General features: G+C 37.4%; 1 protein-coding gene across 2 annotated transcripts; it reads right to left on the bottom strand.

The window, feature by feature from the left end:
• Nucleotides 1–1,816: 1,816 nt before the first annotated feature.
• On the bottom strand, nucleotides 1,817–10,294 carry PRA1.H (prenylated RAB acceptor 1.H). Of its 2 annotated transcripts, none has more exons than XM_028266533.2 (4): nucleotides 9,765–10,294; nucleotides 8,630–8,766; nucleotides 2,348–2,419; nucleotides 1,817–2,260 (listed from the first exon to the last, which is right to left on the bottom strand). In XM_028266533.2, the coding sequence occupies exons 1-4, from the start codon at nucleotides 10,217–10,219 to the stop codon at nucleotides 2,184–2,186; spliced, it is 741 nt and encodes a 246-aa protein (XP_028122334.1). In that variant the 5' UTR covers nucleotides 10,220–10,294; the 3' UTR covers nucleotides 1,817–2,183. The 2 variants fall into 2 exon arrangements, with proteins under 2 accessions (XP_028122334.1, XP_082740937.1); XM_082884811.1 differs by having other exon boundaries at nucleotides 9,672–10,288.
• Nucleotides 10,295–12,636: the final 2,342 nt, after the last annotated feature.

The raw sequence follows: 12,636 nt of genomic DNA, 5'->3' as shown, positions 1-12,636 counted from the left end.
AACAAACCAATGTTAAGTGCTAAATAAATAAATTCATGGTTTTTTAGTTTCTTCTTCCAATACTGGTTTGGAAGAAGAATTAATTTTAATTTCCATTTTATATCGCAATTATTAATAGGGATGGCAATTTCAACTTGGTCCGACATGGACCCGACCCCCCGACACCGATTAGAATGGTTTTTTTCTGAAAAATATTCCCGTGGGGACGGGGGATGGTATTCAAAATTAAATCCCCAATCAATTTCGGGCCGGGGACGATGATAAATTTTCTGCCCTCGGCCTTGGCCCGCCCCCGCCCCGAAACTTTCCCGTATATATATATATATATATATATATATATGTTTAGGTTATATAATAGAACAAAAGTGATTGGTAGCTCGAAAGAGAGGCCTCCGAATCCAAAAACGACGTCGTTTCGTTGTTTTGATTTTTTTTTTTTTTAGAAGAAAATTAGAAGAAGAGAAGGAAGAAGAAGAAGAGGAGGAAGAAGAAGAAGAAGAACTGGAAGAAGAAGAAGAAGAAGAAGAAGAAGAAGAAGAAGAAGAAGAACTGGAAGGGCCAACAAAATCAGGCTGGAGGCGGGACGGGGGGCGGAGGCAGAGGCGGAGGCTGCGAGGCAGAGGCGACGGCGGGGCTGCGACGATCGGCGGAGGCGGAGGAGGGGCCCTCTCTCTCTCTTCCCTCTTCTCTTTCTCTCTTTCTCTCTTTCTTCATTCAGGCTGTTCGGGAGGGCTCAAAATCAGGGAAAAAATCATTTTTCATAATATAATATCTACTGTGTTGTGTTTAGGTTATATAATATAATATCTATCCTATCTATCTATCTTGACTCTGTCTTCCCTCTCTCACATCTCTCGTTCTCTTCTGAAACTGTCTTCCCTCTCTTTCATCTCTTCACTCTCTCATCCCGTTCTCCTCTACTCTCTGAAGCTAATGAAGATGAAGATGTTGAGCTCAAATCTGTTGAGAAGTTAATGAAGATGAAGATGAGCTTCAGATCTGGAAAATAATAAAGATGAAGATGAAGATGTTGAGCTCAGGTCTTTTTTTTTTTTTTTTGATCAACGAAGCTTAGATTTGCTTAATGTGTTAGATGATGAAAATGATGTTGATGTTGTAGTTGAGTTCTTGTATTTTTTGGAGTTGATTTTTTTTATTTTTTTTTTTTGGCCGGGGAGTTTTCGGGGTCAGGGAAACCCGATCCCTGTTAGGGGTTATGATAGGTTCCCCGTCGGGGATCGGGGCCGAGGACGGAGAAATTTCCACCATCGAGGATCGGGGACGAAGAGTGTGGTCCCCGACCCTGCCCTGCCCCGTTGCCATTCTTAATTATTAATATAGATTTAACTTTTGACAAGATTAAAGGCAAAAAAAAATGAGAATTTATCTTATCATTTTATATAACATATATATCTATATACTGTATATATATAGAGAGAGAGAGAGAGAATTAATGTTTCGTTTGTTTGGATAAAAAATATTTGTTGGCATTTGGTAGTACAATGAAAATCAAAATTCAACTGAATATTTTTGATGATCAACAAACAAATAAGTTTGTTTAGATAAAAAATGTTTTGAACTAAACTATTCATGTCACCACATTACCACCACCACCATCACAGTTGCCACCACCCCATCAACTCTACCTTCGTCCCACCACCACTACTACCAAACATAGAAATATATATATATATATATATATATATATATTTTTAAAAAGTTTCCTAAAAAATGTATTTCGATAGAAAATATTTTTCGTCCAAACAAACGGTGCATAAAAAAATATAAAGCAGGAAAAAAAAAAATTTAATTTGTATTTGCCCATAAAAAATGATTTCATTTTCCTTATTTTCTTTTCACTTTACAAATCCAAATCCAAATCCAAACATAACCCCTTCACATTCTTGCAAGGACAGTCTGCCTAAAAATACATGGCTTTCCACGTTCAACAAACAAGGCAATAAAACCTATTCTCCAAAAAACTAGTAACTACGAATATACGGTAGGGTTCCTTTTCATATACGAAAAGTCAAAAGGGAAGCAAGAATGGATTGATCCGACAAAAACATGAAACTTTTATCTGCAAGATCCACTGCACAGTAATGCTTTACAGTGAAGCTGTTGATACATAGCAGCAATATGTATGAACGGCAAAGTCGTATCTTACAACTGTCGAGACATTTCTATCTCCCTCTCCCCCGTGCAGGTGCAGGTTGCTTTGCAGGAGTCAGCTTCCGAAATGAGGCATGCAAAATTACAACTACAGGGGTGTTTGCTACTGAGAACAAGCTCATGAAATACGAGATGGACAAAAAGAAAGTGCACATGAAATGAAAACCCATGTTACCTGCATAGCTGACACCAAGAGAACAGAAGAGAGCCATCTGAATGTTGGACACGAACAGAATAATGGCAGTTGCTGCAAGAGTGAGAGACAGTTAATATTAGGACAGCAGGTGAAAACTAGAATAATTTCAACACCTTGCCATAGAGTTCATTTTCTTTGGAGAGAAATGTTCCAAAAGAATTTCATTTCCCTGAGGAAAGAAGAGAACAAAACAACTGACCCACGAAAAAAATAGTAATGAAAAACAAGTCATTCCATAGGAAACTCTCAACCTCCGTGAACGGGGATCTACCAACTGTTATGAGGCGCACAATGCAGCACATGCGCCTGAGCCTTTTTCGGCACCAAGACCCTTTAGAGATACGGCCAAGGCACGAGAGGATGTATTAGGCTACTGCCAAAGAAATGCTTCACATCCAATCCTCAATTACAATTGATCTGTCAATTTTTTTCCCAGTACTAACTAAAAATAAATAAAAAATCTTGGGCAGGCAAGTATCTAAGTTTGACATAAACACTCAAGTTTTGTAAGTGCAGCTAACAAATTGCCTAGGCTCTATTCTCTTCAACTACTGACTAGTCCACCTTCTTTTGCCTACTGTCACTATATTTGTTCTTCTCATCTCCTCATTTATACTTGATTTTATGCCTAATACTTTGCTCAATATTTTCGAGGTTGAGACGACAACACACAATTTTTAGAACAAATGAAATCAAATGGGCTCCTTCAACCAAGAGTGTCTGCATGGCCAGACAAAAGACAACTGGAGAAAAGTTAGTTCAGTAATAACTCAAGAAATATGATAGAACCCCTAAGGACCGCTATTGACATAACAAAACCAACTGGTGGGATTAGCTGAATTGCCTTCAACCATCTCATTCTCTAAATTATCAATCATGCAATCCTGCATCACCAATGACTATAAATGATAGAACCCCCTTTAGAACATTTCCTTTAGCATAGTATCAAGGTGTCAAGGGCAGCATAGTAGAAATAATAAGCAAAGGATTCGATCACTGACTTTCTGAAAAAAGTGGCAGTTAGCAAAGAGCCTTCAAGAAAGCTTGGATCAAAAACTTAACTCTTGCCAAGCATCTTTTTGCAGGACCTTCACCTAAGTGTGTAGTCTAGAAGTTCGAAAAGAAGATTTGCCAAAGGGGTAGATTTTACATGGGGAAGACAATCCCCCAAACTGGTCAAATCATATTTTGGTATTTGGCTGTGCATTAAAAGAAGACACAGTCAGCTTCTCATGACTCGTGAAATAGTGCAGCACAGTATACATATATGCATGTATATATGAAAACACACATATTGAAAGAACCAGACAGAGGGACTGTTTGGGAAGTGAGATTTTGGCCCAATTTAGGCTAAAATCCACGAAAATACAAAATAGACTAAAATAGTTAATAAGACAAAATGTCACATCAAATCCATAATCATTTTTATTTTTATTTTTATAAACATCACATCCAACTATAAAAAAAATCCAATCATCTTCCCAAATACAAAAATTTTAGCCTACTAAAATAGCCAAAAACTAAAATAGTCTACTAAAATAACAACTTCCCAAATACCCACAGAATATTCAACAAGAGCTTATCAGAAGGTGTTGTACTAGGCCCATAATGACTAGCCCCCCTGGCCACACTTTGAAGACTAAACAGTAATTGGAACCTAGAGCTTTTAAATCTATTATCAAGCAGTTGGAATCTAGAGTTTTAGCAGAACAGAAAGTTGTCAACGAAAACTCTTAGCTGAAACATATAAAATTTATCACACAAAATAGGTTAGTCAATATTTACCAAAAAATTAAAAGAGAGTCAATGATTTGGTTCTCAATTCAGCCACCTAGATGTTTTCATGATTCAAGGCACCAACCTCCATTTGGTTAACAGAAAGAAAATTAGCCACCTATTGTATAACTAGACTTGGGATAATCTTCCTATTATTGGGGCTTTGTGTGGAGCCTACCCGCAACAAGGAGGGCGGATTTGCATGTCATCCAGTTCAGGTGATTTGGGTGCTGCCAATAGTACTACTCAAAGCAAGTAAGCTCGGAATTACATAAAGATAGTAGCTTCCATGAGGCATCTTTATCTTTGCCTATAATCCAAGAGATCCTCAATGATGATTTATCATAGATATGGGAGATGTTTCCCACTTCATTCAAAATGCTTTTCAAAAATTGACATCCAATCATTTTCTGATCCCTTTTACTTTTATCTTAGGAGGCCCTTGCCCACTGAGAGTTCAAATTACTGTGAGAATATGCCTATTCAATGTTTCCTTTTAAGATTAGGACTTAGTGTTCTATATCTATTAGAATTCTATATCAGTGGTGTATTCATTTAGGATTAGGAATTGGTGTTCTATATAAGTGATGTATTGGTGTATTCTTTGTTCAATTAATTCAATCTAATATATAGTTTTATTCAGAAAACTTACATGGTATCAGAGCCAGGTTATGAAACCCTAGAAGCCATCGTGTTTAGGTCCTTGGTTCTGATTTCTGGTTCGATCGAGTTTGCCCTCTAGTTCGTCACATCTGTCCGACTCATCTATGTTTGAATCGCATCCCATCTGGTTTGAATCAACCTATCTCACGACCCATCAAGCTTTCTCCATCTAGTTCAGCAGTCGCAAGTCTTCTCCATCTAGTTCTCTGTTCGTGATTTGTAGGTGGTTGCTGGAATTGCGATTTTTCGCCTGGTTCATCTGTTCGCAATCGACATCTTCCTTTCTCGAACTTGTCTGGTTCGATTTCTGGCCCACGAGGTCACTCTCTGGTTCAGGTTCCCTCGCAACATCCCTCTCTCTTTCGCTCACTGGATTTGGTTGGTCTATTTTGGTAGTGTTTAACCCATTCTCTCTAGTTTTGATTTTGGTTTATTACAATCTAAACACATCAGTTCTCTGTTTGTTCCTGGTTGACCCATAACATTTTATAAACTTTATTTTATTACAATGTTAGACACTAAAATCCAAGTTATAAAATACAAACTCACTGGTGGCAATTATGCCTATAGGGCCAATGTTATGAAAAAATTTCTTCTTGGTCAAAAAAATGGGGTTATGTTTCTGGTTCTATTCCTCGTCCATCGAACCCGAAGGTGGAAGGATATTTGACTTCCTGTGATACTTAGAATTATGATAATGTCCAAATTCTGACCCGATTTCATAATTTTGTGGATGACCATATTGAAATGATGTTTTTCAAGTACAGTACTGCCAAGGAGGTGTGGTATTATTTACTAGGTGTTTATCAGCAATCTAACTTTGCCACGAGGTATGAGTTGGAAACAACTATTCAGAGTGCTCGTCAGCGAGATCAAACTATTTAGGACTTCTATATTGAGATGACAAGTCTTTAAGATCAGTTGGCTCTTATGGAATCATCTAGTCTCAAGATGCTGGACACTTAACTTGAGTTTTGGGAGCAGGGTCGTTTAGTGCAGTTCTTAACGACTCTCTCCCCTCAGTATGAGGCTATCCAAGATGGCATCCTTCACCGATCTCCTCTTCCCTCTGTGGATGCTATTGTTCGTGAGCTTCTCTCCGAGAAAACCCGTCTTAAGATGGCCAGTCAGATTCGGTCTCCTTTTGTCTTCTTGACTCCTGCCAAGCCTCCCTTGTTATTGACTCCACCTCCTCATCAGCTTCAGGCCACTGCGAAATCCAAGAAAGGACCATTAGGGCCAGATAAGTGTGCTTTTTGCCATCAGAGGGGTCATTGGAAGAACAACTATCCCAAGAAGGGACGTCAGCCTGCACCGTCTACTCAGACGCAGTTCCGCGATCCTACTTCGGGTACTTTCCAACCTCCTGCCGCTTATATTGCATCTACTCCGACTCCCGATCCTAACATGACTTCCTTGAGTGCTCAAGTTGCACAACTTCAGCATATCTTGTCTATCCCTCAGCCATCCCCATCTGCCTTCGTTCTTACCTCTCTTCATTCAGGTTTGCTTGGGTCCTCTTCAGGTATTCCTTCTTCTATTTGGCTTTTTGATTCTGGTGCCTCTCATCATATGACTCCTCACATTTCCTTACTTCACAACTGTATTCCCCCACCCGTTCCTATTACCATTTTTCTGCTAATGGATCTAGTATGTCTGTTCAGTCTATTGGGTCTATTTTACCTCCTGTCATGTCTGCTGCTACTATTCCTTCTGTTCTTTATGTTCCTTAGTTATCTGTCAGTTTATTGTCGATCAGTCAACTTGATGCGTCTGGTTTTGATATTATCTTTTCCTTTTCTGTTTATTGTATGTAGTATCGGGTGTCCAAGAAGCATATTGGGACCGGTCGTAGAGTTGAAGATCTCTATGTGATCAAAAACTTGCATCTCCTCTTATCCACCTCTCCAGCTACACTTTCCTCGTTTCAGTTAGATTCTCAATCAAGTCAGTTTTACTTATGGCATTCTCGCCTCGGTCATTTGTCTATTGACAGCTTACAATCATGAGCTCAGTCAGGGTTGTTGGGTAAAATTTCTCCTAGTCAAATTGGTGAAAGTACATCTATTTCTAGTTTTTATATGTTTCTTGGCGATTCCTTGATTTTTTGAAAAAATAAGAAACAAGCTGTTGTTACCCGTTCTACTGCCAAAACTGAGTATCGTGCTATGGCTCATGCTACTGCTGAAATTGTCTGGCTTCGTGGTCTCTTATTTGACTTGGGCGTCCCTCAACCTTCCCCGACCTCTCTATTGTGACAACCGAAGTGCTATTCAAATTGTTCATAACACTGTCTTTTATGAACGGACAAAGTACATTAAAATTGATTGTCACTTCGTCCGTCAGCATCTGTAGTCTGGTTTTATCTCGCTTCCTTTTGTCTCTTCGACTCTGCAACTTGCTGATTTCTTCACCAAGACACACACCACTGCTCGGTTTCGGTTTTTTCTTGACAAACTATCAGTGTTTTCTGCTAAAATACCTTGAGTTTGAGCGAGGGTGTAAGAATATCCCTATTCAGTGTTTCCTTTTAGGATTAGGCCTTAGTGTTCTATGTCTATTATAATTATATATAAGTGGTGTATTCATTTAGGATTAGGAATTAGTATTCTATATAAGCAAGGTTCTGAAAAGCGGTTGTGGTTGCCGTAACTGTGGCGGTAGCGCGGTTGCGGTTGCGGTTACGGGGTGTAAAGGCCGTACCTTAACGGTTGCGGTAACCGGAACCGTGAATTTTTTTATTTTTCGCATAATTTGAAGAAAACTTACCGATACGCATATTTTTCCATGATCATATTTATTGGGTTTTAAAATAAATATTGATCAATTTTTATAAATTTTTTAGTTTGATCCAATATATTTCATATTTTTAAATCACTATAAACTAAGTTTTTTACATTTTATTTTAATAATTGATGACTTTATATTATACAAAAAATCAATCACTAACTATTATATATAAGATAAACAATGACAAAAGTAAGAGAATAAATAAAAGCCTAAATATATATATATATATATATATTAATCAAGCCAAATAGATAACAATCACACTTCTTATTATTATTATTATTATTATTATCAAACAATATATAGATAGACACACACAAACAAAATGGTTGAGTGATAGTAGTTGAATAGAATAACATAAGTCTTACAGCTTCAACAAATCAATAACATGTTCTTCATCTTCCCTCTTCTCTCTCTCTATCTCTATCTCTTGTTCCTCCATCTTCCCTCTTCATTTTCCCTCTTCTCTTTCTATTTCTCTTCCCCATTTTCAACTTCTTTTTTTTTTTTTTTTGTATTTTTTCAAAAGAAGCAATTCGGAACCGTTACGTAACGGTGCGTAAAAGGCCGTTACAGCACTGTTACGACCGCTATAGCAGCCGCTACAGCCGATACACCTTTGAATCTCAATCACACTACAAAAGCGGCCGTAACGGGTGGCGGTAACTACCACAACCGTTACGTAACGGTTGCAGCCGCTTTTTAAAACCTTGTATATAAGTGATTTATTGGTGTATTCTTTGTTCAATAAATTCGATCTAATATACAGTTTCATTCAGAAAACTTACAATTATATGGCTCTTTGTTAATACAAAATACCAAACTATTGAAAGAAGAGATCTGTAACACTATTAACATTGGTATGCAGCTACATAAGAAAATGTTAGCAGACCTAAACTTTTTACTTCCACGTACTCTTTAAATAAGCTGCAAATGCACCAAGGAACTTCTGATCCCTTGATGCAGAATAAGTTCTATAAATTGCTAGGCAAATAATTCCATAAAAGCAGTAGTTACAAAGAACTAACTCACCACACTGAGCAATGCGAACCGTGATCTGTCGAATTGCAGGGTATTGAACTAATCCCCACCGATCACCACAGTACTTGAATGCATCCCAAAGAGCTAAACTTGATACTAACCCAATAAGCGCAAGAGGCATTTGATACCTATGACCACCATTAACAAACACCAATAATTACAAAGCACCTAATTTGAGTGATAATAGGTGTTGGATAAATAAACTGGACTGGATATTTAAACAAACACCAAGAATACTTATATAAGAAATCAAGTTTATTAATATCAAACAGCCTGCTACATCAAGGGTACAAAAGCCTCAACTCTCTTTTCCTCAAACCCCAAAATGTAGTATTAACCCCACTCACCACCACAATACACTAATCAATTCAAAATGTGAGGTGCATAATCAAATCCTAAAAAGGGCTTCTATTTATTATTGAAATATTTCGCCTATACTTTTCAGCTCCTACATGACTTCTCACATGGCATGATCCTACATATACACATGGAGTTTGTTGCATGAATACACGTACAAGGGTGATATAAAGTGGTGAAATAAATACAATGATAAATAGCATTTCTCACATTTTGTTCAAAATAAGATAAGGTTATTTGTTGATCAAAAGAATTAGCATTTACAAAGTACTTGCTTTCAAGAGCAAGAACGCACTATTGTTAGATAGCTAAAATTGCCCCCAAAAAATAGCATAAAGCTCAATTCTGAGCTCTACAATAGCTAACTAAACCTTATGCTATATTTTAGCATGGCTAAATTTGGTACAAGGTTTAGATATAGCTAAAATTGAACTACTTTTAGTTGTTGTTGTTGTTTCTACATCTCTCATGATTGAATCCACCTATTGTAGCATTTCTATTTGGTATTTTGTGAGGGGGAAAAAAAAAAAAAAAAGTATCACTTGCACCGAAGGAGCAACATTGCAAAAATATAAAATTTTGACATTATTCATTGCTAAAATATAACGATAGCTAGTCATTTAAACCCACTGAAGATACTCTTAACAAACAATAACCAATTAGAGATAATTACTACCTATATAATCTGTAAATTTCAACACTAGAATTGATATACGTATATACAAGCAACAAAAGAGGGCTATAATAGAGAGACAGAGAGAGGGGATACAGAGAGCAGGCGAAGAAGAGGATGAAGAGGGAGGCGTAATTGCGAGCATAGCGCTTGACGTTCTCGTGAAGCCTCAAGCGAGCCTGAGAGGAGGAGGAAGGAAAAGAGTAGGAGTCGAAGAATCCGATGAATCCATGGGTCCAAGACGGAGTCTCGCCGGAAAAGTCGTCGGCGGTGAGCTTAGCAAAGGGGTTGAGGGTGAAGAGAGATAGTAGGGTTCCGATGTGAGAGAAAAGTGATGAGAATAAGCCATTGGTGATGGTGGTGGCGGAGTCAATGGCAGTGGCGGTGGCGGTGGTGGTGGCGGCGGCGGCGGCGGCGGCTGAGGAGGAGGAGAGGCGGTGGAGGTCGGAGGTTCGCTGATCGAGAATTTCGAGGTAGCCGCTGTCGCGGAGCCATGACTCGAATGCGGGCTCCGGGACGCTCAGGGATAAGGGGTTCGAGGAGAACACCATTATTCTGTTTGGTTCCGCACTTTCGCCTCTTCCCTCCTCGGAATTTGTTCTTTACAACAAACGCCTCGCTTTTCTATTTTTTTTTTTTTTTTATAATGATTTTATTAACAGTAAATTCGTACTATGCATTAAAAAAAACAACAATGCTAGAGGGCCACAAAATCAGTAACTCAAATGGTTCAAAACTGTCAAAATGACGTCGTTTTGGGTACAAAATGACGCAAAACGACTTCGTTTTGACAATTTTAAGCCATTTGAGCCACTGATTTTGTGGCTCTCAAACATTTTCCTAAAAAAAAAAAATTAAACATAAATTTTTGATTTGAAAGTTGATTGCCAATTTTTTAATTTAATTTATACTATATGAAGGACATGGCCTTCTTTGGTTTGTTTTTTAGAAATTTTTTTGAGAACAATTTTCTACAAATAAATTTTTAAAAGTAATCAAATTAAATAAATTTTTTTTAAAAAAATCTCAAAATTTTGTTTGGTTATCTAGTTTTCAAAATCACTCCCTCTCTCATATACATCAAATCAATCACTTTTTTTAAAACTCTCTCTCCAAAATAATTTTTCAAAACCATTTCTAAAAAAAGGCAAATCAAATAAATTTTCGTACTTTTTATCTCAAAAACTACTCTACAAACACAAACCAAATACACCCAATACTTTGCTTCTTTGGGCATGTTTCTATTTGGTTCTTTAATTTTTTTTCCATTCAAAATGATATGTACTCAAAATTTGTACTCTTAAAATTATCCTCCAGGTGAGATATATAGTGTCAATAAGAATTACTAAGGTCAAGTTTGGGAAGTTTCAAATAATTCCTCTTTTTATTTTTTTATCTTTTTTTCATCACATCACCTCTCTACTTTTCTGCACATCTTTTCATAAAAAGATAAAAAGTACACTTATTTAGGTCATTCTAAGGCTTGGTTTGGGGTACCCTAAATAATAAAAAAAGTCAAAAAGTCACTATCCTATTTAAGTCACCTCATCTTATTTAAATCACATCACCTCTCTAACACATCATATCAAACCAACCCAAACTCAACCCATATAAGCCAATAAATCAAAAGGGCACTTTTTTAGGATATTCCAAACCAACCCTAAACAGCCCCTAATTAGATGCTAAAAAAAATGTATTTTTAACTTTTACTTTTAAATTATTAATTTTTAACTTGAGAAATATTGTAAAATAAATTCAAAGTGGATTCTAATAAGTTACTTGTACTTTCATGACATTATAATTATTTTGAATTGATACAACTCATTACAATTCTCCCAATGATTTTATGAAAAAATGAAATAATTTTAATAATTTACTCAAATCTTTAAAATAAAAATAATAAAATAAAATGACAGGATAAATCTGTGGCGCGTAGGTCATAACGTTCGAGTAAGGATTCTCTCCTTAAATTCCCTACTCAACTTCCTACTTAATGGGTCATTGGGCCGACTTTTGAATCCAATTTTAATAATCTGAATCGTTCACATTTTAAAATTTGTCATATATATCATACCTGTAAAAAATTAAATCGATTGAATATCAAAAATCATATGAAGTTGTACGAGCACGAAATAATTCTTCTCGTATGATCCTGTTGAGCAAGCTTGTGCTCCTCGAAATGTCGTCGCTTTGCCACCTAAAAACACAAACGTGAGCTAACAACAGGTGTGTGCCGGAAACCCCTCCGATGCCTAAGTCAGCACAATAGACAATAGACACAAAAGCTCTGTGAATTTAGGAATCAAAGTTGTGTTACCTCTCCATAGGTGATGTTGTGAGCTTTTATAGGTTTCGCGTGGCACAATCCTAGTAGGACTTACTCCTCCATGTAGAGTCCTTCTAGGCATCACATTCCTAAAAGATAATGCTTATCCTTCACCACCCCTCTCACTGCTTAAACCAAGTGAGATGGTTTTACCACGGTGGGATGTCAATATGACCGAGCTAACATGGCCATGCTGAAGCCGCAGACTAGACCGAACTCCAACTAGCTCGATTCTTCCTTTCACTGCGTGTACCTCGGTTTGACATATTCCAACCGGGTTGTTTCCTTAATACCGAGCTAACCAAGTACGAAGTTGGAGTTAGCTCGGCACTCAAGCCCACAATGCCAAGCTAGCTCGGCTTTCCCAAGCACAATGCCTAGCTAGCTCGGCCCATACGCTTAGTCTTTTAGACTGAAGTAAATCTGCTTTTACCGTGGTCCATCCTACAGCCCAATTAACAAAGAAGTCTCATACTTAGCTCGGCCCAATATAGACATAAATTACCCTCTCAATTGCCCCTTAATTCCATCTGTATAACATGATTGGGATTACATGTTTCCAGCCGAGCTAAAATTTTTGCCTTTCAACCGAGCTAAACTGTGGTCTTCAACCGAGCTAAATTTACACCGGGCTATTGTCCG

This window comes from Camellia sinensis, chromosome 8 (genome assembly GCF_055761805.1).
Source record: "Camellia sinensis isolate YWXY chromosome 8, ASM5576180v1, whole genome shotgun sequence".
Classification (NCBI taxonomy): Eukaryota; Viridiplantae; Streptophyta; class Magnoliopsida; order Ericales; family Theaceae; genus Camellia; species Camellia sinensis.
The sequence above is the reverse complement of the archived record's forward strand: the minus strand, read 5'-3'. Positions and strand labels throughout refer to the sequence as shown.

Coding starts and splice junctions, on each gene's coding strand:
- PRA1.H (XM_082884811.1), bottom strand. CDS start 10,219: ATGGTGTTCTCCTCGAACCCCTTATCCCTGAGCGTCCCGGAGCCCGCA. Junction 2,420..8,629: donor GGTTCGCATTGCTCAGTGTG/GTGAGTTAGTTC, acceptor TCACTCTTGCAG/CAACTGCCATTATTCTGTTC. Junction 2,261..2,347: donor TCTTGGTGTCAGCTATGCAG/GTAACATGGGTT, acceptor ACACCCCTGTAG/TTGTAATTTTGCATGCCTCA.